Below are 25,767 nucleotides of genomic sequence, written 5' to 3'. Positions count from 1 at the left end.
ATCACTGCTCTAGAGGAGATCTGCATGGAGGAATGGGCCAAAAACCCAGCAACAGTGTGTGAAAACCTTGTGAAGGCTTACAGAAAATGTTTGACCTCTGTCATTGCCAACAAAGGGTATATAACAAAGTATTGAGATGAACTTTTGTTATTGACCAAATACTTATTTTCCACCATAATTTGCAAATAAATTCTTTAAAAATCAGACAATGTGATTTTCTGGATTTTTTTTCTCATTTTGTCTCTCATAGTTGAGGTATACCTATGATGAAAATTACAGGCCTCTCTCATCTTTTTAAGTGGGAGAACTTGCACAATTGGTGACTAAATACTTTTTTGCCCCACTGTAGTTTTACACCGGATGCCCTTCCTGCCACAATCCTTCCATTTCTGGGCTTGGGAAACAACCATTCACAAACAAACAAACAAACAAACAAACAAACAAACAAACAAACAAACAAACAAACCTATGGACAATTTAGAGTAGCCAGTTAACCTAACTGCACTCAGCGCCCCCCGTCCAAAAAAAAAAAAAAAATTTTAGTCGCAGATACCGAGATATGCCCACCGTTTTTAAATTTATTTCATATGGTTTAACAAATTAACAAAATAAATCATTCTGTGGGATTGAGCTGAAGAGTTTATGGTATAAATTTATATTTAATAGTGGGTCCGAGTTTAGGTTTTTTAGCTCATGACACAGATGCTGGGTGAGTCCTGTTGGATTTTAACAGGGCACATGAACTTCATGCACCGACATAATAACATAGTGTACTCCCATGCTGCACTGTAGACTACATGTAAAGAGTGTGCACCATCCTTTTATGTTTATATAAATATAAACATTTATCTTCTGCATTATAATCCAGTAAACAATATAAATGAGTACACAAGCTTGTGCATCACGCTCATGATCTGGGGTCAGGGTTGCATTAATAGCCATGACCACATATTTAAACAGAATGCTAATGAATGGAAAGCTATGCAGCTTGCACTGAGAGTCCAGATGTGGATGAACACCATCACATTTTGTATTGAGATTGAGAGAGAGTGCATCACAGGTGCAGAGAGAGAGAGAGAGAGAGAGAGAGAGAGAGAGAGAGAATCTTTAGAGAAATGCAGATGAAGATGCTTCCCCCATTTACCAGAAGAAATTGATATGTTATAAACTCCTGGAAACAACATACTATATCACCATATATGATTAAAATAAGAAATTATTTAAAATTTACATTTGCATTCATGTTTGATTTATATGTTATTTTTATATTTCTATGTTACTCTTACAGTATAGTTTGTCAGTGTCACCTTGTGATGGCTTTAGAATGTTGTGTGTAAAGGCCACAGGGTTTTTCACCCTCAGAAGCAACGCACTGCAGTTCTGTTTATTGTGCTCGGCTGTAAACATTTCATCAACCGAATTTATTATAAAGCTCTCAGTGACAGGTCAGGTGCTGGAGAGAGATGTTATGCTTTAATGTGGATAATGATCTTGTAGTGAGTCATGGTTATGCCATGGGTCACGGAGTCTATTTGCTGAGCTGTGGCTCATGCAGTTTACTACAACAACTGCTGCATGACTGGACTGACAGAATGAATTAAATAAATTCAATTAGAATAATGTTTGTCAAACCTGATTCTGGCTATGAACTGGAATAGAGTTGAAATGTAATTTGGGATTATTTTATTTATTAATGTTAAAAATGGAGTTAATGAGACTCCTGAGTGAAAAGCTTCTGGCAGGATGCAAGCTTGCAATCTCCCGACATGGCCATGAGTCCAAGGGAGCAAAACTGGCTGTGTTGTTTTAGTGGAAGAGATGGTATTTATCTCTTCCTTGTCAATCAGAGCAACATTTACTAATCTGTGAGCTCATGGATGTGGAAGCGGGCAGTTAGTGCTTTCCTCCAAGTACAGGGTCTTGCAAAAGTATTCATCCCCCTTGGTGTTTGTCATGTTTTGTCACATTACAAGCTGGAATTAAAATTGATTTTTGGAGGGTTAGCACCATTTGATTTACGCAACATGCCTACCACTTTAAAGGTGCAAATTGTTGTTTTATTGTGAAACAAACAATAATTAAGATATATTCAAAAAAATTACAGAAATCTGGAGTATGCATAGGTATTCACCCCCCAAAATCAATACTTTGTAGAGCCACCTTTTGCTGCAATTACAGCTGCAAGTCTCTTGGGGTGTGTCTCTATTAGCTTAGCACATCTAGCCCCTGGGATTTTTGCCCGTTCCTCAAGGCAAAACTGCTCCAACTCCTTCAAGTTAGATGAGTTGTGTTGGTGTACAGCAATCTTCAAGTTATGTCACAGATTCTTAATTGGATTAAGGTCTGGGCTTTGATTAGGCCATTCCAAGACATTTAAATGTTAATCTTTAAATCACTCCAGTGTAGCTTTAGCAGTATATTTAGGGTCATTGTCCTCCTGGAATGTGAACCTTCATTCCAATCTCAAACCTCTGGCTGACTCAAACAGGTTTTCCTCCAGAATTGCCCTGTATTTAGTGCCATCCATCTTTCCTTCAATCTTGACCAGCTTTCCTGTCCCTGCAGATGAAAAACATCCCCACAGCATGATGCTGCCACCACCATGCTTCAATGTAGGAATGGTGTTCTCAGGGTCTTGGGTTTGTGCCACACAGGGCGTTTCCCATGATGGCCAAAAAGTTCAATTTTAGTCTCATTTGACCAGAGAATCTTCTTCCGTGTGTTTGGGAAGTCTGCCACATGCTGTTGGGCAAACTCCAAATGTATTTTCTTAAGCAACAACTTTTTTCTGGCCACTCTTCCATAAAGCCCCGCTCTGTGGAATGTATGGCTTAAAGTGGTTCTATGGACAGATACTCCCATCTCTGATGTGGCTCTTTGCAGTTCCTTCAGTGTTATCTTTGGTGTCTTTGTTGCATCTCTGATTAATGCCCTTCTTGCTCGGTCTGTGAGTTTTGGTGGGTGGCCTTCTCTTGTCAGGTTTGTAGTGGTGCCATATTCTTTCCATTTTGCTATAATGGATTTAATTGTGCTCCCTGGGATATTCAAAGTTTGGGATATTGTTTTATAACCCAACCCTGATCTTTACTTCTCTACAACTTTGTCTTTGACCTGTTTGGAGTGTGCTTTGGTTTTCATGTTGTTTGCTTAGTAGTGTTGCAGAGCCAGGGTCCTTCCAGAACAGGTTGATTTATACAGACATCATGTGACAGATCATGTGACACTTTGATTACACACAGGTGGATCTTAATCAACTAATTATGTGACTTATGAAGTGAACTGGTTGGACCAGCTCTTATTTAGGGGTTTCATATGAAAGGGGGTGAATACTTATGCAGACTCCAGATTTCTGTTTTTTCATCTTAATTATTGTTTGTGTCACACACACACAAACACACACCCCAACATTTTTTAAGAGCAGGGCTTTATGGAAGAGTGGCCAGAAAAAAAGTCATTGCTTAATTTTTACCTTTAAAGTGGTAGGCATGCTGTGTAAATCAAATGGTGCTAAACCCCCACCCACCCCAAAAATAAATAAATAAATAAATAAAATTTAAAAAATCCATTTTAATTCCAGCTTGTAATGTGACAAAACAGGACAAACGCCAAGGGAGATGAATACTTTTGCAAGACACCGTATATGCCAATGAAAATTTAATTATTTAACAGCATAGAAAAGATGAATTGGATGTAAATTAAGTGAGGTGAAAAGAAAATGTTTTGAGAAGAAAATGGAGAAAAAAACATTCTATGAGCACTTTATTCAGGCAATCATCGAATCAAACACTCGTGTGGCAGCAGTACAATGCATAAAATCATGCAGATACAGGCCAGCAGCTTCGGGTATTGTTCATATCAACCATCAGAATGAGGGAACATATTATCTCAGTGATTTGGACCATGGCATGATTGTTGGTGACAGACAGGCTGGTTTGAATATTCCTGTAATTGCTGATCTCCTGGGATTTTCACAACAGAGTTGGTTCAAGCTGACAAAAAGGCTACAGTAACTCAGATAAGCACTCAGTACAACTATAGTGAGCAGAAAAGCATCTCAGAATTCACCGTATGTCGAACCTTGAGGTGGATGGGCTACGACAGCAGAAGACCACATCAGGTTTCACTTCTGTCAGCCAAGAACACAAAGCTGAGGCTGCAGTTGTCACAGACTCACTGAAACTGAACAGTTGAAGACTGGAAAAATGTAGTTTGGTCTGATGAATCTCAATTTCTGCTCAGGCACACAGATAGTAGGGTCAGAATTTGACACGAACAGCATGAATCCATGAACCAAACCTGCACTGTGTCAACAGTCCAGTGCCGAGTTTCCCAAAAGCATCGTAACACAAAGATCATCATTAAATGGTAGCGTGAGCAGCACAATGAACACTCTCTCTCCTAGATATAATAAATACTTTAATCTACTTTTGGCCATAGTGTGTATGTTTCTAATTTGCTATTGTGTTTTTCTTGTTGCTGTCATGCTTTTCTTTTGCGGATATGTTTTTGATTTGTTAATGTGTTGTGCATTTCTGGCTACCGTACATGACTCATAGTACTTGGAATCAACAGGCTTAACTAGGAAAAGAGGAATCAATGACACTAATTGACAACACATTAATTAAACATGGACATTTATTCATATAGCACTATTTAATTTCGAGTGATGATGAAAACTAAAAGGAAATTATTCTCTCACAGAGGAACAGATTTAAAACATGGGATTCGTCCCACATTAAATTGTGAAAATACAAAAGTATACATTCTTTCTTGAACTCACTGGATCACTGCACTCACTATATATACAACAATGGCTTTGTAGCCAACTGAACTGACAGAGCTGCCATAAAGAACGGGACTAGAACATTTTATTTCGGTCCAACCACTAAGCATGATGTATCACAATGACATAGTGATCAGTAGGAGAGAAGAGGACATGCAGTGAGCATGTAGCTGTGTGTGTGTGTGTGTGTGTGTGCACAGCTTAAGTATAAATCCCACGTCCACATCATGGAGTCTAAACCCAGTAATTTTGTACTGGACTGCAAATCCCTACTGATTAGGGTTCACATGTACACAAGTTGTCAAATACAAGACAATAAATGGCATATGCAGCAGTGACAAGCTTGACAAAAATAAAATAATTATGAAATAGCAGTTACACAGGGTTGATATTATATACTTTCTCACTTCACCAATGCCTAAGCAGAGCTCAGCCGACAGGAATGTGTGGTAGTTGCACGACTAGGTCGCATATTAATTGGTTTATAGACTAATTTTAATTTAATTCCCTTTTGATCATCAACCTCTTCACATTTGCAACATTAGGGGGAAAAACAGTGCACGTTTTCACATTTAAAAATACTAACTGATAACACAAACACAAGAATGTATATATGTCAATTATAACCCAATCATTTGGAATCTATCTATTATACCACATTTCTACACTATATGTAAATATCCAAGGACCAGCCTCAGCTTCAGTCTGAATATATCTATCTTGTACCACAAAAAAAAAAAAAAAGCTCATTACAATTTGTACTCAATTTAACAAGTGGCCCTTTTCATCACAGGTAAAGGCTTGCAAATGCCTGAAAGTACTGACACACATAAAGTCGAACACTGCACCATTTCAATTCACCAATTACACAGGAACATCATATCACAAGTGCTTCAGCATGCGCCGAGAAAAATGTTAATAATGCGATCAAGCACTAGTTATGGCTTTAAGAACAGAGGATGATCATCCTAACTGAATCCTTAGGTACACACAGCATGGGGAATAGCTCAGATAACTCCCAATAGCAAGGAGCTTGAAGCGCACATCATCTGTATTTCTTTCAATAGTCTTAATAACTTGCCACTTTCTTTGTTATATTAATGCCATTCAGCAAACATACAACATACCCAGAGTAGCCTGGGGAAGCAGTTGGAGGTTAGGTGCCTTACTCAAGCTGCTTCAGCCATTCACGTTAGTCCAGGGACTTGAACCAGCAACCTTTTAGTCTCAACACTACTTCTCTAACCATTAAGCTGGCTCTTTGTGAACTAAAAGATTTAGTCTGCTGGTTAGCACAAGCACATATGAAGCCAAACATGCTCTCGGATTTGTCTCGTTAAATAAAACGTGCAATTTATAACAAGACGAGGAACAACATTTTGGTGCTATGTTTTCAAATTTGAGCATAATTTGCAACTGCTCTCTCAACTGGTGCTAAATAGAGGACTAAAATAAACGCCACACACAGGAGCATTATTTATCAGCTCAAACACTGAAATCCCCTTACACCCTCTTTTTTGACTTCTTTATAAAGTCATGCAACACATACTACATATCAGTACATGAATGAAGCTGTAAACACCAACCACGATGATGTATTTGAAGGGATGGATACTCTGCAGCTCCGAACAGCTGCCATCTTTCAAATACAGAAGAACAAGATTTTCTGTTCTTGGTCAACCATTTACAAGCAATAGTTGTTCAGTTTACCTTAAAAATAATAATAATAATAATAATACTGTTCAGTACAGGGAGATCTAGTGCCTTGGTAGTATTTTTTTGTTGTTATTTCCTGTTAAAAACTAATCATAAGTAAATCCCTCAATGTGATTGTTAATTGATTACTTTTACGGATCATAAATCAGTTTGAAAAATCTTTGACTATGATTGTGACTCCAAGGATCATGTGTACAATCCAGCTATAGCTAACAACGATGAATTCATGTTGATATCTGTAAACCATAACATTAGAGTCAAATTGCAAACTGACAAAATGTACCATGCATTTGTAATTGACAAAATTATTAATTACGTTCACATATGACTGCTTTAGACAGGAAATAACGCATTTATTTTTCTCTCCTATGAATCTCCCTGAAATTCACAATTCATCATTTACTCTGAAATCTCAGTCCGGATGGGAGTCTTTCGAATGCATGTACTTGCTAGAACATGACCTCTTCACAGCTACCATAGTCACTTTCCACCATGTCTGAGCCAGTACGGCCTCGAGAAGAGTGAGCGGCTATAGCAGAGCGTGTGGAAGAGCCACAGTCTGCGTAGGAGGGCTGGGCTACACTCAGCCGTACACTCAGCCGTTTATACCCAGCTGAGACGTTGTCCATGCTACGTGCGTGATGTGTAGGGTAATAACTGATGGCCGTGTACTCGTTAGGACACTGAGAGCTGGGCAGCGGCAGGCCGTCCGGTCCCAGGAAGTCATCCAGGTTTTGGTGGCTGTAGCAGGGCGGCAACGGGGCACGACGCTCATTGCGCTCCAGCGGGAATGGGAAACCCCCAAAACGAGAGTTCCTCCGAGAGTCTGTTGAGGGCATGGTGGGGTATGTGCCCTCAACAATGTCAAACTGTGGGAACTCCTGCACAGTGGGTCGCCCAAAGTAGTCCGGATCAGCAGGGTACACTAAGAACAGGGAGGAGAGTAAGATGAACTGAACTTGCTTTAAAGCTCCAGTACATATATTTATTTAAGTCAACATTTTAGTTGTAAAGAAAAAAATACTTTTGCCAACTTGCCCTCCCTCTTAATTACCAGACACTGGGTAAACATTTCCATACTCACCTTCATACCCTGGATCCCAGTTGTTTTTTCTGATGGACTCATTATCGGAGTTGGATGATGGGGGATTAGGAAGATTAGGGGCTACACTGCACACTACAGGACCCTGAGCCTTGTGGCCCCGGGAGCTCACATCCCTCTGCTCTTGCGGCTTCAGAGAACGGAAAGGGCTGTGGTCCAGGTCGTTCCTACCAATCAACGTGTTCATTTCCATAGGAGGTGTGTCTCCTCCGTCACGCAGCATGGTTTTGGTCAGGCCCGTAGGGAAGTAACCATTTGAGTCTTGCACGCAAACCGGCTTGTGCTTCTTGTAACTAACGTAGCGTTTTCGAATGAATACAAAAGCAGCAACAAAAAAGATGAGGCCAAACACGCCCGCACAGATCCCAACTATCTCTACGTATCCAATTCCTCCTGATACCTGTGGCAGAGTCTTACAACGGATGGAGCCATCATCCATTATACAGCTAAATCCACTGAGACAGGAGTCTGGAGAGCATTCCTCTTTTGGTAATTCACATCTGTACATTAACAGAGAGAAGGAATATATCCATGAGCCATATAGTCTCACAATTTAAACTCATTTAAAAAGTTATGAACAATTAAGTGGAGTATGAATGATGGAGCAAATTTTTCTTATGACTTTGTTCATATGTAAATTCTAACCCTTTTTACTATGTACCAATAATTGTGGAGGGCACTGTAAAAAAAAATCACTCTTACTCATTGGAATTTTTCTACATAATTTGTGTTGTCTCTGATATTGTGGAATATAGATAGATAGATAGATAGATAGATAGATAGATAGATAGATAGATAGATAGATAGATAGATAGATAGATAGATAGATAGATAGATCACATTGACGCTATATAGTGCATGACTGAAATAAGTGTGTAAACAGAGTACAGAGCTCTGCGAAATTCACATCATACCTGCTTCCAGGAATTTGTTCAGAGCAGTTACACATGTAACCTTCAACCTTTGGCACACACATGCTGCCAGGGCCACAAGGCTGAGATGCACAGGGGTTATTCAGCTCACATCGTGTGCCCATAAACTGCAGTGGACAGCTACAGCTGAACTCTGCAGACAAAAATATCACAGTCATTCACACAGTTCAACATGGAGTTATTTCACTGGAAATCAAAGGTGGCAGACAGAAATTACTGAGACTGATGTACTTCCTAATATATTATGACTTATTACACTATTCAGTCATAACATTAAAACCACTGACAGGTGACGTAAATATCATTGATTATTCTATCCTCATTCACTGGATATGAACAATTGCACACTCTGATTGGCTACTCTACTACCAGGATATCAGCTTATATACCATGAGTAGAGAAAAACAAAATGACGGAGCGTGTTGCTGAACCAACTGAGGGCGAAATAAAAACACTACTCAAAAACAAAACCCCCCAAAATACAAAAAAAGCAACAAAATATGGAATGAAAGTATTTAATGGTAAGAACATATTTTTTAAATTATTTTTCAAGAATTATTATTCTAGCATTTTTCACAAATTGTTACTCTCATTTCGCCGGTTAGTTAAGTGGAAATTATTTTGTCGGACGTATTGTATAAAGTTTTTATTTATCAAATTTGCAAAAAAGGGTGGCACGGTGGTTGGCACTGTTGCCTCATAGCAAGAAGGTTCGAGGTTCAAGCCCAGTGGCTGATGGAGGCCTTTCTGTGTGGAGTTTGCATGTTTTCTCCGTGTCTGCATGGGTTTCCCCCACAGTCCAAAGACATGCAGGTTAGGTTAATTGGTGGCTCTAAATTGACCGTAGGTGTGAATGGTTATGTATCAGCCCTGTAATGATCTGGCGACTTGTCCAGGGTGTACCCTGCCTCTTACCCATAGTCAGCTGGGATAGGCTCCAGCTTGCCCGTGACCCTGCACAGGATATGTGGTTACAGATAATGGATGGAGTTTAATTTGCATACAGACCGACATATGATTTATATTTAATTAGCATTTTTCTCCCCTTACTGAAGGGCTTACTGAAGGGGAAGCCATGGCCTAATGGTTAGAGAAGCAGCTTTAGGACCAAAAGGATGTCAGTTTGATTCCTGTGACCAGCAGGAATGGCTGAAGTACCCTTAAGCAAGGCATTTAACCCCCAACTGTTCCAGGTATGGATAAGAGCATCTGCTAAATACCATTAATATAATTGTTTGGCAGACAGTTTTATCCAAAGTGACATACAAGTGAGACAGAATACTGCAGAGCCGATATTCTGAATCAAATGCTAGAAACCTTTTCACCAATTGACAGGAAACAAGTATAAGATGGCTGACCACTACAACAAAATAAAAAAATAATGGGTTTGTTCAAGAATGAACATTCGTCACATGTAATCAAATGATGTCAAACTACAAATGATGAATCTTGGGAGTTAAAAATGTTGTATTACACAAAAACTGCATTCATGTATTGAGTTTAATCCTCACCTCCATTAAATGTTTCCTGACAAGTAGCTCCATTCTTACAAGGGTTGCTGGCACAGATTTCCTCTTTGCAACACTGGTACTTTCCGAAGAGTCGGTTTCTCTGCGAGCCCTCATCTGTCCTCACAGTTTGCCCGTTAAAGTACAGTCGATCTAGACAGCCCTTAAAGCCTGACGAGTTGGCATTAGGGTTGGTGTTAGCAAGCAGCAGGACCCCACGAGCTTGACTTAGGCTGCAAGGCTGCTGCAGGTCTCTGGAGATGGAGTGTATGTCGTCCATGGAGAGCCTCAGGTTAGTTCCTTTGACCTCCAGGGAGACGTCATGCCATTGGCCATCAGCCACCAAATGAGTCCCCAAATGCAGGACACCAGGATGCAGATTTCCACAACTGTACCGGAATTGGAGCTTCTTCTCCACCAGCTGCACAGAGGTTAAGATGTTTTTACAAATACTGTATTTTTCTCAACACCATTTATTTTCATACTGCTCAATAATTTGGAACATTGAGCTCCCATTGATTTCCCAGAACAAGAATAATTGTTCAATGTTCCATCCATCGATCTATCCATGCACTAAAAAATAATGGGTATTAAACAAAAGATCTGCATCCTAGTCTATGAAAAATACAACACCCAGACATGTTGGGCATCCCACAATACCACATACCATCCTAAAATTATACACTACACTGGGTCCTGACCTTTAAGACTAATAACCATCTAGATTTCCTCCAGATAATACTCATAGTTATTGCCCGTGAACCTGATTTCCTCTGAATGGTGCTCTACACATGGGCTGTATTGATCCTAGGGTTTGATCATACAGCTGCATGGAATTGGGCATGACTGTTATGTTTGCATATCAGAATAGAAACAATAGATTCATAGAGACAGGTTACCTGATAGTAACTGAAGCTTTATGTACAGGGAGGCGAGTTTATATGATGGATCTATCACCAACTTTCTGCTGCCATATTAGCATGTTTAGAAGCAATTAAAAAGGAAACATAATAGACTGCTTTTGACTGGATGATGTATCTTAATACCATGCAGCAATCTACATATTAGGGATTCCCTGTCAATGCTGTGCGCAGTGTGTTAGCGTGAGCATGTAGCTTATGGGAAATGAATAGTGTGTTGGATTAGCACTAATCCCATGTTTTGGAAAATCAAAAATGTTGTCTTGGGCCCCTCTGGGGTGTCACCAATCCATGTGCAAAATATGGAGTATGTGCGCCCAGCCGTGTCGATTTGCATAGGTGAACAGACAGAGAGACAGAGAGATAGACAGCCTTCCTTTAGTAATATAGATGGCCTTGACACACATAGAGATTTATGAAATCCAGATTCATGAATTTGCATAGCATGAATGTACAAACTAAATAAATCTCTTTCAAATATGTGAATTTGTTGCAAACATACTAGCTCACTTTAAAGTTGGGGGGTTTTGTCTGGATTTTTAGCTATGTCTCCATCTAAAACTATGATGATCATTAAGACACGTACACTTAATGAGAACCACTAAGACATGAACATATATAAAGTGTGAGTGCAGTAAAGTGGGTTCATTCAATATCACATACTACCAAGCTACATAGGACGCTATCGTAGCAGTGTATGATTTGAATGTTCAGTGATAATGACAGCTTATCTAGATAGAGCTTAGAGGAAATGGGGCCAGCAACAGCAGCTCACTTTGAACTGTCCTGTGCTTCTAGGATGCTAAAGCAGGGCTTTCCTCAAAGCATGGATACGCGGCGCTCCACCGCACTGTGCGATGTCAGCACCATGCTGTCACTTGCACACCAAAAAAAAAAAAAAAAATCAATGCCATAAATTGTACAATGCAGAGTACTTTCTGCACCTAAATATCTCCTATTCCCCTCTGAAAATGAGTAATAACTATAGAAATAGGAAGATATTGTAGTAGGTCTAGATTATCCTGGTACTCAACCCAGAAGTGAAAACAAAGGGTTTTCCTGCGTGCACTGACTGCTGTTTGCATCCATACATAAACCCACATTCTAGGCGCTGGTCGCTAAATGGTGCTGTTGCCTGATTTGACCTCGATTCCCTATACTGTTCAATATTATGCAATTTTTGTTGTGCAATAAAATTAAATGTTTATCTGAATTGACTGTTTCCAGTGTTTTCATTTCAAATCAAATTTTTCCCTTTAAATTTTGTCCCTTGCATATTTGACAAGGTAAAAAAAAAACAGCAAATCTAATAATGTTGAATTGTGCCTAAATCAGCCATAGATGCCATCAGAATGCATTATTTGAAGCCTCCGATTTCAAAATTTTACGGAGGAGCATGCCCCCGGACCGCCCTAGCAGCCAGCCTTTACAGGCCGGGCTCCGCATCAGTAACACCACTCTGATATTTTTTTCTGGGGAAACCCCTGTAAAGTGATGCAACGATCCAAGTGGTTTTCAGGCCAACAGCTGCTAAAGAGGGTATAAAACACCCAATATATTGTATTCCTCGAATTTACAAGTTAGTAGGCAGTTTCCTAGTTAAATTAACTGCCGAGTAGTTGTATTAAAACAAGAATACAGAGTCATCTATATCCCCCGCCCTATATACCAACTATATACCAAGTTTCAAGATATTATTTGTCACTTTTTTCAAGTTCTGCTGCAGGAAATCAACTCTACCTCTTTACACTGACCTCAGCAGCCCATGGCATAAACCCACCGGACCTTTGGTCCAGGGGAGCTAAAAATTAAAATTTCTCACATTTCTTAGTATCAAAAGGCACATATACATTACTTAATAAACACATATACCAACTTTCAAGACCATACTACTCATAGTTTTCAAGTTCTGCTCCAGAAACAAAACCTACCCCTAAGACTAACCTGAGAGACTAAGTCTGAAATTGTTTCCATGGAAACATGAACAATTTAAATTTCTCAAATTTCTTAGTATGAAAAGGCACATCTACATCACCTTGTTAACAAGTATACCAAGTTTCAAATCCGTATCATGAATAGTTTTGGATATATGCTCCGGAAACAAACACTGCTCTTAGAAACTAAGTCAAAATCTATTTTTTATGTAACAATTTGAAAAATACTTTTTTTTCCTCCAAAAATCCAAAATAGCAAAAGGCACCAGTTCACATGTTGCTTGATATGTATACAAAGTTTCATAAAGATATCTTCAGTAGTTTTAAAGATATGGCCCGGAAACGAAAATGTGACCAGATGGATGGAAGGAACCCATTTCTATATCCACCGCCCAAAGTTTGTGCAGGGGTTTATAATCCAACAGTTAACATGTGTGAGTAAATGGCTTTGTATGTTTTGATGAAGTAGGTGTGAAGTTAGCACATTTTGGTTAAATTATTACACAAAGGAATTTCTGAATTTCAGCCATCCAAACACTTTTGTGCCATTCAGGTGCCAAGGAAAAGTCGTGCAGCTGTGAGGAAACCATCCACTTCAGCTACACCAGACCTGGGCATTTTACGGCCCGCGGGCCGCATCCAGCCCTTTGGTTCATTCTGACCGGCCCGCATAAGGTTAATTAGAAATTACAAAATAAACGTATTTTCTAATTTTACCTCATGCATGGACTGAATGTGCATTGCTTTTATTTTGAAGTTGTGTTCAACAAAAACGCAATGCGCACGACATGAACATGACATGAAATCCCACGAAACCTAATCCCGCGATAACTACTTCCGTAATTTGTCCAGACCAACCGCAAACTTGTACGTCATCTTCAAACGGTCCAGCCAATCACATAGTGTGACGTCACCAGCAGGCACTGGAGCCCGAGCCGATCTGTAGATCTGATTCCTACACCGAATGGACTGATGATCATCTGTCAGCTGTGCTTCGCATCTCCACCTCAGACATTCAACCTGACTTTGATGCACTCGTTAAAGACCAACAGAGACGAGATTTCTCTCACTGAACAAATAAAAAACTGAAAAACACCAAATGAGGTGATTAGACTACAAATGTGGGCATCCTTATTATAATATGATGTATCTTGCTTGATATTTGGAGTAGAAAGACAATATTGTGATGTCTTTATTGTGTTTTGGGGTGAATGTGACTGAAAAAAAATGGTACAAACGTTCACATTTTGTTAACCATTGTTTTGGGAAATTTGATTGAATAAATGATATTTTTTGTAAGGCAACCTCGTTTTTTCCATACTCTTACCAGTCTTAGCAGCTTGTAAAAACAATGTTATTTATTGCTTTATATAAAGAAATGCAATTAATATTATGCAGAATTTAGTTCAGCCTTTTGGTCCGGCCCGCCACAAAATTTTCTGTTTCTCATGTGACCCCACGGAAAAAATAATTGCCCACCCCTGAGCTACACCAACATCATGCTGAACCCAGGATAATTATTACAATGCATGTTGAGCAGTTTTTTTGCCTCCTTAACCATTGCACTGATAAATAATGAAGTTACTCAGGCTTACACACGCATACATTTTATATCACGTATCAGCTTCTTTGCTTTTAATTAAAAATGCAAAACCTGGTGAATATGCATGAAATTTGTACACATAACACTGACTTCGAAGCCAGCCAATGTATTATTAATGGCGATCATTTTGGTGCCAGACATTTGCATTTACTGCAGCAGAATCCTCACTAAGGCCAAGTTTACATTAGACCGTATCTGTCTCGTTTTCTTCGCGGATGCACTGTCCGTTTACATTAAAACGCCTGGAAACGCCGGGAAACGGGAATCCGCCAGCGTCCACGTATTCAATCCAGATCGTGTCTGGTCCGGTGCTGTGTAAACATTGAGAATACACGGATACGCTGTGCTGAGCTCTAGCTGGCGTCGTCATTGGACAACGTCACTGTGACATCCACCTTCCTGATTCGCTGGCGTTGGTCATGTGATGCGACTGCTGAAAAACGGCGCGGACTTCCGCCTTGTATCACCTTTCATTAAAGAGTATAAAAGTATGAAAATACTGCAAATACTGATGCAAATACTGCCCATTGTGTAGTTATGATTGTCTTTAGGCTTGCCATCCTTCCACTTGCAAGTGGTAAGTGACTTGCGCACAGCGGCTCAGTCCCGAATCACTGCTCGTGCACTTCACTCGCGCGCTCTGTGAGCTGCGCAGGGCCAGAGTGCGCACCCTCCAGAGGGCACTCGCTGTTCAGGGCGGAGTGATTTGAAGCGCAGCCGCTGAGGAGGAAGCGATGAGCCGCACTGACACATTTCTCAACTTACATGCCGAATTAGTCATGTGATTAGCGTATCCGTGTATTGGCGCTGCTGTGTGCACGCGAATCGTGTATTGGCGTTGCTGTGTGCACGCTAATCGTTTTTAAAAACGTTAATCTGATGATCCGCTGATACGGTCTAATGTAAACCCCACCTAAGAGTGCGATGTGCTTTGATGTATCAGCACTCAGCCTCATGGGATTTATCCTTTGTTCCCTTTCATTGGGCTGGTCACACTCTTTCAGGTCTGTTGTGCTATGTCAGCCAAAGTTGGATGAGCTACATTTGTCCCAGAAGCCTCATGGAAGAGGGGCATGTTTGATCAGAGTTTAAATTCTTTGTGGGTGCTACTGAATTTGACAGGTAAGAAGTTTGCTCTCTTTCCAGGGTCTGCATTAAAAAAAAATACGCTGGACCTCAGATTAGTTGTTGTCTGCCTACAAAATAGCCTAGAGTTAAAGCTTTAAAAGTTACAACAGAGAAATCTGCTGCTGTTGGTTATGTGTGGATGAATGCAAATGACTCTAAATCCACTTAAGATGTATAGCAGCTAACTTATTAATCAACAGGCAAGAGAGAGAAGGACAAGAAGCTGATGATATCTTATTGATGAAGTCAAAGGAGATCATTAACTAGAATTTCAGCTTTGAAAATCACCTGAGTTTCTTCTTTTTTATTCACAGGAACACGAGCATAATACAGTGGGGAAAATAATTATTTGATCCCCTGCTGATTTTGTATGTTTGCCTGGTTACAAGGAAATGAGCAGTCTATAATTTTTATGATACTTTTATTTTAGCAGATAGAGACAGAATATCAATGAAAAAAGTCCAGAAAAAACACATTATATAAAGGTTATAAATTAATTTGCATTTGATCAAATTAAATAAGTATTTGATCCCCTACAAACCAGCAAGAATTCTGGCTCCCACTGACTGGTTACTGTATGTGCCCATGAGGCACACAGATTAGTCTGTCACTTTAAGAAAGTACTCCTAATTTCTACTCATTATGGTTATAAAAGACACCTGTCAACAGAATCAATCTCTTCCAACCTCTCCACCACCATGGGCAAGACCAAAGAACTTTCAAAGGACACCAGGGACAAGATTGTAGACCTGTACAAGGCTGGAATGGCCTACAAGACCATCAGCAAGAACCTTGGTGAGAAGGAGACAACTGTTAGTGCAATTATTAAAAAATGGAAGAAATACAAAATGACCATAGATCGCCCTCGACCTGGAGCTCCATGCAAGATCTCGCCTTGTGGGGTAAGGATGATCATGAGAAGGGTGAGGGATCAGCCCAGAACTACACGGGAGGAGCTTGTTAATGATCTCAAGGCAGCTGGGACCATATTCACCAAGAAAACCATTGGTAACATACTACGCCATAATGGATTGAAATCCTGCAGTGCCTGCAAGGTCCCTCTGCTCAAGAAGGCACATGTATAGGCCCGTCTGAATTTTGCCAGTGAGCACCTAAATGATTCAGAGAAGGCTTGGGAGAAGGTGATGTGGTCAGATGAGACCAAAATTTAACTCTTTGGCATCAACTCAACTCGCCATGTTTGGAGGGAGAGAAATGCTGAATACAATCCCAAGAACACTATCCCCACCATCAAGCACGGAGGTGGAAACATTATGCTTTGGGGCTGTTTCTCTGCTAAGGGTACAGGACAACTTCACTGCATTAAGAGGCCGATGGATGGGGCCATGTAGCGTAAGATCTTGGAAGAGAACCTCCTTCCCTCAGTCAGAGCACTGAAGATGGGTCGTGGATGGGGCTTCCAGCATGACAACAACCCAAAACATATGACCAAGGCAACAAAGGAGTGGCTCAAGAAGAAGCACATTAAAGTCATGGAGTGGCCTAACCAGTCCGCAGACCTTAACCCTATAGAAAATTTGTGGAGGGAGCTGAAATTTTGTGTTGCCAATAGACAGCCTCAAAACTTCAGAATTTGGAGAGGATCTGTAAAGAGGAGTGGACCAAAATCCCTCCTGAGATGTGTGCAAACCTGGTGACCAACTACAAGAAACGTCCGACTTCTGTGCTTGCCAACAAGGGTTTCTCCACCAAGTACTAAGTCATGTTTTGCTTAGGGACCAAATACTTATTTCACCTGATCAAATACAAATTTATAACCTTTATATGTGTTTTTTTCCTGGACCTTTTTGTTGATATTCTGTCTATTTGTTAAAATAAAAGTGCCATAAAAATTATAGACCGCTCATTTCTTTGTAACTGGGCAAACGTACAAAATCAGCAGGGGATCAAATAATTATTTTCCCCACTGTATATGCCTCATCTGCAGAAGCTCAATTCAAAAGAGAAACATGATTCAATGTATTCAAGTGCATTCAACTCTTCTTCTTCTTTTTTGCTGACTGAATCATTTAAATGCATCAGTTCAGTTTTTTTGTAAGACATCAGAAGTATGTTTGCTTTGATGGTATTAGCTGTCAGTTTCTACAGATGTTACAGCTATAGAACTGATGTAACCTTTTCTTCCTTCTGTCATGGATAGGTGTAATAATTTTTATTCTATCCACATTCACTGGATATGAGGAATCGTGCGCTCTGATTGGCTACTCTACTACTAGGCTATCAGCTCATGTACCGTGAGTAGAGAAAAACAAAATGGCGGAGCGTGTTGCTGAACCAACTGAGGACGAAATAAAAACTCTACTCGAAAACAAAACCCCAAAAATTGTTAGAGTATTTCAAAGAAACAGAAATAGCTAAAAGAATATAATCCCCCCCCCCCCCCATATCTCCTGTTCCACACTCCAGCCCAGTCGATGGCGGTAATGCACCTTTAAGTTGGTTTGCCAATTGTCAAAAAAAAAAACCTAAAGAAGAAGAAGACCCAAAAAATACAAAAAAAAAATGGAATAAAAGTATTTGATGGTAAGAACATTTCTTTTTTATTTTTCAAGAATTATTATTATTATAGCATTTTTCACAAATTGCTACTGTCATTTCGCTGGTTTGTTTACATTCTAAGCGGAAACAATTTTGTCGGACATTTTGTATAAAGTTTTTATTTATCTAATTTGCAAAAAATAAAAATGCTCTGTTTCTCAAAATCCAGTTAATGTGGATAGAATAAAATAGTTATTCCACTCAATCTTGTCATACATGGCTTATAGCCAAGTCAGTGCTATATGCCTCGTTGGCTCTCACGACAAGGCCCTCGTGTCACGTACGACTTGATTTCGTGGAATAATTGTTAAATATTCACTGACAAATAGTTCTGCCATCCAATACTGTTTGTAAATTGCTAGTTATTTGCAAAACCATGAAGCACACATTGGAAATGCAGAGACCTCTGCCAGGACTTGAATAAAATATTTTAGTATGATTTGTAAATGAGGGGCCCTATGGATGGCGTTACATTACTTTAATATGAAGGTTATAGGTTTAACAGGTAATCTTCTGGGTATTGTTCATCTTTTTTTTTATCCTACATGTAAATCAAGCCCCAAACACTGTCAGACCCACTAGATAAATATTTTAGGGAGAGGAAGTGGACCAACATCAAGCCTCTAAAAGAACAAAAGGACAGCAAAACTCATTACAATTTAGCCATAACATGGATTCTGGGAAAGCGACATCGACTGACTAATATTTCAGGAGATTGAATTGACTGATATGAAGCCCACATCAATGGCAGGCTAAACTCTATCTTAAGTTTCTTCTCAAGATTTACATAACCACCTTAAACACAACCATTAACAGCATGCAGAGGAGGAGGGACAAGAAGTTTGAAGACTATACTCTGTGTCTCTTACAAACAAGCTGTTGTTATCTTGTCTTGGTTGCCATATGTATTGAGTTCCCACATCCAAGATGTCTTTGACTATTGTGATGAATGTTGATGGTGAGCTGTAATACCTGTAATGTTCCCCAGTCGGAGGCATTAGTTGTCATCAGTGTGCCTTCAGCATCAGATGTTTTGATACGAAAAGACAGATGAAAGTTGTGTTTTTCCTCATCAGTCTCAAAAAGGTATTTTACATAACCATGTCCATCAAATCTCATGGCTGAGTCTGAAATACATAGAGTGGAAATTATTAGTGCAATCCAAAAACGGTATCACTTAGCTGAGAGCCTTACAAATGAACCATTGGCCTAAGCAGAAAATACTGCTAATGATAAATTAGATTAAATTGTGTGGGGGGGATGACAAAATGCATGCCATGATTATGATGTGATGTCATTGCAAAAACAATTTCTGGCTATAATGTTGACTAAATACAACAAAAGACAAAAGTTATATATGACTATTACATGTCACAAGCACAAAAAGGTTTAATATTTGCTGTCCTTTACCACACAATTTTTTTTCTTTTTTGTTTCATGGTCAAACAGAAACTTATAACACGTTGCTTTGGAGACAATGGGTACTACTAGGTGTTTATTTGAATTCTTCTCATTTGTATATTGTAGCGGTGAACCATTACTATTAGAGCTGGGACTTCAGCTCAGGCGGCACGGTGGTGTAGTGGTTAGCGCTGTCGCCTCACAGCAAGAAGGTCCGGGTTCGAGCCCCGTGGCCAGCGAGGGCCTTTCTGTGCGGAGTTTGCATGTTCTCCCTGTGTCCGCGTGGGTTTGCTCCGGTTTCCCCCACAGTCCAAAGACATGCAGGTTAGGTTAACTGGTGACTCTAAATTGACCGTAGATGTGAGTGTGAATGGTTGTCTGTGTCTATGTGTCAGCCCTGTGATGACCTGGCGACTTGTCCAGGGTGTACCCCGCCTTTCGCCCGTAGTCAGCTGGGATAGGCTCCAGCTTGCCTGCGACCCTGTAGAACAGGATAAAGCGGCTAGAGATGATGAGATGAGACTTCAGCTCAGTCAAAACTTAGCCACACCAAAAAAGCAACAGGACAAAGGATTTTGCAAGGGATTAGTGCCAAGTCACTCTGTTCTGTGTAGTTGTTGATGTTGATTTTAAAAGTAACTAAGTAAATTACACATGGAAATGAATACTTAAAGGTGCCCTTCCACCAAAAACGTTTAATACTGGCTCTTTTTGAAATACCATAGTTCACTCTGAGTTGCATATGCATGCTGCATGTGAAAATGTAATTCTGCTCCCATTCCCTCTATTAGCTTATGAAAGAAAATAATTGGAAAAACGAGCGAATCTGAAAAAGCCCTACGAACTTATGTCACTTCGAAAATTAGTATTCATGGCCTCACCCACCTTGGCTTGCGACCGCCCATGGGAAGAAAGTTCGGATTTAAGCACGAGGAGAGATAGCAGAGCCCATCTCGTCAGTAGCTAACGAAGAGGACCTAACAGCAAGTTGAAAACATGTCTGAACAAGTTCGTGCCTGTGTTATTTGTGGCAGTAACACATCAACGTTGCAATGTTTGGGGAGGCTGGGACCTCCCCTGTGCGAGTTATGAGTGTTCAAAGTCGGACTGGAGTCGCCGACAGAAACGAAACCTAAGTGGAGTGCCGCGGCTCGCCTCAGGGCTAGCCCGCCCTGGCAGTGCTGGTTTGTTGGGGAGAGGGCAGAGGTCGCTGGCTGACAAGTTTGGGGAGGCTGGGACCTCCCGTGCCCGAGTTACGAGTGTCCAAAGTCGGGCTGGAGCCGCCGATAGAAACGAAACCTAAGCGGAGCACCGCGGCTCGCCTCGGGGCGAATTACATCCTGAGGTGTGGGGCTAGCCCACCCTGGCAATGCTGGTTCGTTGGGGAGAGGGCAGAGGTCGCTGGCTGCCAAGTTTGGGGAGGCTGGGACCTCCCCTGCCCAAGTTACGAGCGTCCAAAGTCAGGCTGGAGCCGCCGACAGAAATGAAACCTAAGCGGAGCAACGTTGCAAGATAGAAGAGCTGAAGAAGAAATGGTTGGAATTTATCTTTGGAACACCACCAGTGAAGTATAATGCAATGTTAGTACTGTGTTCTGATCATTTCAACCACAGTGACTTTTCAAACTTCGGTGCCTTCAGTATAGGGGTCGACCAATAATCAGCCTGGCCGATATATCGGGCCGATATTCTGCATTTTTAGGGTTATCGGTATTGGCCATAATTTCTACCGATATGCCGATAACATGCCTTTTTGCAGCCATTTCGTTCCTAACGCGACTGTCACTGCACGTCCTTTCCTGCACTCACCTCTCTGAGTTCAAGAACACGGTCCCGCCCACCACAACATCTGATTTGTTTGGCACAAGAGATATAGCCAATCGACACGTGTAGCTAAACGCTGTGAACTGTTTCAAGGCGGTCATACGGGCACTCGGGCAGAAGCGGCACAAGGGATACAGACAATCAACACGCGTAGCTAAACGCTGTGAACTGTTTCAAGGCGGCCGTATGGGCACTCGGGCAGAAGCAGATCCCACTTCAAGGTAAGGACACGCTGCTTTTGCCGCAATAAGTCACAAACACACAAGTTGCAAAAGCACAACATCATTATATGTTTACATTCTTCATCTACTACTCGTTAAAATTGTCCATTTGCATCTGTGTAGCCAGGCAAACTTAGCTTATGGAAGGAAGCACTTGAATTAGCCTACAACCAACTAGTCTCGCTGAAACTACATGTAATGCTTCCTTCACTACAATATAATCCACCTAAATTTTATTAGGCTTGGGCATTAAAAGCATTAGAATGTAGATGGTTACTTGTTAAGTTGTTACATAATAGGGAGTGATAGCATACTTTATGTTTGATTTTACTTTTTAAAAAATGCTGCACGCAGCTCCCTACACTTGATTTGTTATTTAAAAACTACTTGAAGTTGGTAAGTCTTACTTAGTTCTTAGTGTAAAAGAATCCAGAGTGTATTTTCATTTATTTTCCACTGAAAATGGTGAGCTGTAATATAATAGGGAGTGATTTATTTTTTTATTGGTGAATATTTATTTTATTATTATTTTATTTCTCATTTTATTCTAACTAATGTTTGACTTTATTGTACAAATGCTGCTGGCATCTCCCTGCACAAAATTTCATGTTCAATTTTACAATTAATCATACATTTCATGGATATGAAGGTCTGTGTCAGTGCGTGCTATGTTTAATTTCATGTGAATTATAATGTTTACATTTATCGGTTGCACATATCGGTTATCGGCATCCCAATTCCATAATAATCGGTATCAGTATCGGCTAGTGTTGCCACCTGTCCCGGTTTTTCCTGATTGTCCCGGATTTTCATGGTCTGTCCCGGAAAAAAAAAATAAAAATCCGGGACACTGAATGTCCCGGTTTTTTGTACATGATGGGCAAAATGTGTATTTCAACTTGCGAGCCAGCTGAGAACCAGTTTGCTTTTCCATAGCTCGCCCGTCCTAAGCGCCACTAAGCGGAGCCACGTCATCACGTCGCTGAATACGTCATTACGTCGCTGTATACGTCACTTACGTCGCTGTATACGTCAGTTACGGCGCTACGTTTACATAAACCTTGGCGCGAATATCAAAGCAAAAACACGGAAGAAGCAGCAGTAACAACAACAACAATAATAATGGATGACTTCGCGTTTGTACAGCTGCTGCTTCTCGGCGCTTAAAAATGGCGATCTTTCATGGTCTTGTTATTGTTGTTGGTCTTAACAACTCCGCCCCCCCGCTGACGTAAGCGGTTCTTTCCTCTGGCCCAGCAGAGAGTTGGTGCTAGCCTGGAACCGGATTGGACTGATAAAAGAAACAGACTCTCTGTTGCAATGGTGAAGGCTGAGCTTCAAGTCAGGCTAAACTTTCAGTTGTCCTGTACTGAGTTCAAGACATTCATTGAAAATCAGCCAGGACTCATAGCAGCAGCAGCAAAGAAAAACACCAAATATAAATGGAAGATTAGGTAAGGTTTTGGTGAATTAAATGAAATAGTGTAGTGTAGTAACATACTCCTGTATGTACTGTATGTGCCAAGTTATATCAGTTACATGTCCTCCTATGTATTTGTTTAGCCAAGAGCAGCAGAGGCACAGGCAAGCACAAGCAAAGCACACACCACACTCTAAGCAATCAGGTAAGCTGTTTGACACTACGCCTTACATTGTTACATTCAGGTATTCTTAGATACAATGAAAAATTAGATTATTTATTTTTATTCCACATAAGCAAACAAACAGAACTTAATTATGTATTTCCCTTTTACCTGTGCCCACTACTGCCCCCAGGTGTCCACAACCAAAAACTGTTGGAAATAAACCAAAATACTGAAGACCTAGCCTAGTAAACTAGACCCACCCGCCTAGCGGCCAAAAATATTTTTGCCTAGCGAATGGGTCTAGCCTCGCACCATGTAAACAAAAACACTCCGGGCATCAAATCGTGCCCGCCAATCACAACGCAAGGTTTTTGTTTGGATTCTTTGGGCGGCCTTTTGCAGGAGTGACGACAAAGCTGCGCGACGCTGGAGAAAGCGCAGCAGGAAAGATGGCTACGGCTAGTGAACAGCGCGCGTTTGACTCCGCTTTGGAATCAGTTTTAGAAGAATTAGACTTGGGGTTTTCGTTGAAACATGAGCAGGAAGAGGCTCTCCGCTCATTCCTTTTCAAGAAGGACGTTTTCGCTGTTTTGCCGACCGGCTATGGCAAAAGTCTGATCTACCAGCTGGCTCCGCTCGTAGCCAAAAGGATGGGGCTAGTTTGTGCAGTACGAAGAATTAATAAACAGCTTTGAAACATTACTTTTTGATTTGTTTCTTATTTTCCCATTATTTTAAATTTAAGGGAAATTATTTCACCAAACACCACTAAATAAAAACTCTCAAAAACAGTTTAAGCAAACCCTTGAAAAACACTTGGGGAAAAAAAAATGAGTGTATGTTATGTATGTGGTACAGACTCCAAACTTGTGGTCATTATCTCCAAACTTCTTAATATCTAGAACATGTTTATTAATTAATACGCATTTTGAAAAATTATTTATTTCAAGGCCTCCCCCACTGCTTTCTGTCGCTCTGACTACGTCACAGTCACTGTTGCGCTGATTGGTCAGAGCATTGGCCTATACGCACAGAGACAGTTTGAAAGACAGCGGGTTGTTCCTCCTACCCGCTTCGGAAATGTCTACGGATCGAGGCCAGACTAAATATTCACATTTAGTCTGGCTTGCCAGGCTACTGAAGACCTGCTATATTATGTAAAGCAATTAACTAAACAAATAACTAGCAAAAGCGTCATTTTTACTAATTAGAGCAATACAGTTTCAGCGTAGAAGGGCGATTTTTGTCTTGGGTTAGATGTGTGAAGGGCGCCGTTGCTTACAAGCAAAAAGGTCGATTGGATGGTCGAAATGTCCAGGATTTTTGTCAGACACAGGTGGCAACCCTAGTATCGGCCCTGAAAAAAACATATCGGTCGATCCCTACTTCAGTAGTGGTTTTGCTTCGAGGTTGTTTTTAATATTTGGATCTGTACCGTCAAGACGATCGACCACCAGCTGACAAGCTGTAAGTAAAACATGGACTTTTTGTTCGAAGGTTTTTGTTACAAAATAGCATGTTCATATTCTCTACGTTAGCATGCATGACATGGTCACAAGCTAGGCAGGGATGAGGGTTTTCCGCTTTTCGGCGGATTTCCGCTTTTTCTGAGTAAAAAACGACCTTTTTGTATTATGCCAAATCCGTTGAGAATTTCGGGGGGTTGGGGTATGTTCCTCCATGCTGTTCAAACTTTATTAACTCCAACGATGTTTACACATTATTTGTAAGTCGCCATCTTTAGTCTCATTTAAATCTCATTGAATGTGATGTAAAATTCATGTTATCTACATTGTTATTGGTCAAAACATCGATGTCGAGACCATAATAGCCAATCAAAACAGTTTTTACAAAGACACCCACATCTGCTTGTTCTGACCCACTGGAGGTAGCGTCACAGTGCTGTTAGCCAATCAGAGGTAACACGTTTACTGATTGCTGTTAGCCAATCAGAGGTAACATGTTTACATGTCATGAATATTAATGAGTAAGAGCTGAAATCCTGTCGTTCTCCCGCCACCCACTCCTCCACCAAACTAGAACAGCCTAAAACAGGAGAACCACAGCATTTTTTTCACCAAAACCGGCTCACAGGGCATTCATTCATACTAGAGACCACCGCACAATTAATGAAAAAACGATGCAATGAGACCTTTAAATCTGAGTGAAAAATACTGTGGTGAGCGTGCGGGGAAGAAGAGTCTGGAGACAGAAATCTTAGTTTCTCGGTCATTAGCCTGTGCTGCTTGCTTTCGATAGTACTGCCTTGACGGCTTAATTAGCATTCGTTAACACTACTGAACACTACACCGGCTGGAAGGTGACTTCACTGCTGCGCTGACGGCGCCATCTCGCGGTTAAGTTTGTGTTGGTCTTCAAGAAGGCCGAGGGCGATACATTTTTGATCCCTCACACTATAAATCAAAATCTGATTGGTTAATTCATCTGTCACTTCCTACATAAACATACACTGCCATGGTCTTCTGTCCCGGCAATGAAGTCCTAACCAATAAGTGAGCCAGCTCTAAACTCTTCTCAGCCTAGAGACAAC

The 25,767-nt window shown here is 40.6% G+C and overlaps 1 protein-coding gene across 2 annotated transcripts in view; it reads right to left on the bottom strand.

Annotated features, from left to right (window-relative positions):
- Window positions 1-3,746: 3,746 nt before the first annotated feature.
- The window catches only part of fat2 (FAT atypical cadherin 2), an 85,204-nt gene continuing 63,183 nt past the window's right edge, over window positions 3,747-25,767 (bottom strand). For both annotated transcript variants that reach the window (XM_060928019.1, XM_060928020.1), the window contains exons 20-24: window positions 19,158-19,312; window positions 10,045-10,462; window positions 8,516-8,666; window positions 7,584-8,101; window positions 3,747-7,424 (exon numbers count right to left, since the gene is read on the bottom strand). In XM_060928019.1, the coding sequence (XP_060784002.1) occupies window positions 6,949-7,424; window positions 7,584-8,101; window positions 8,516-8,666; window positions 10,045-10,462; window positions 19,158-19,312 (1,718 nt within the window). In that variant the 3' untranslated portion in view covers window positions 3,747-6,948. The remainder of the gene's footprint in view (window positions 7,425-7,583; window positions 8,102-8,515; window positions 8,667-10,044; window positions 10,463-19,157; window positions 19,313-25,767) is intronic.

The sequence above is a fragment of the Neoarius graeffei genome, chromosome 8 (assembly GCF_027579695.1).
Source record: "Neoarius graeffei isolate fNeoGra1 chromosome 8, fNeoGra1.pri, whole genome shotgun sequence".
Lineage (NCBI taxonomy): Eukaryota > Metazoa > Chordata > Actinopteri > Siluriformes > Ariidae > Neoarius > Neoarius graeffei.
This window is presented reverse-complemented; position numbering and strand designations above follow the sequence as displayed.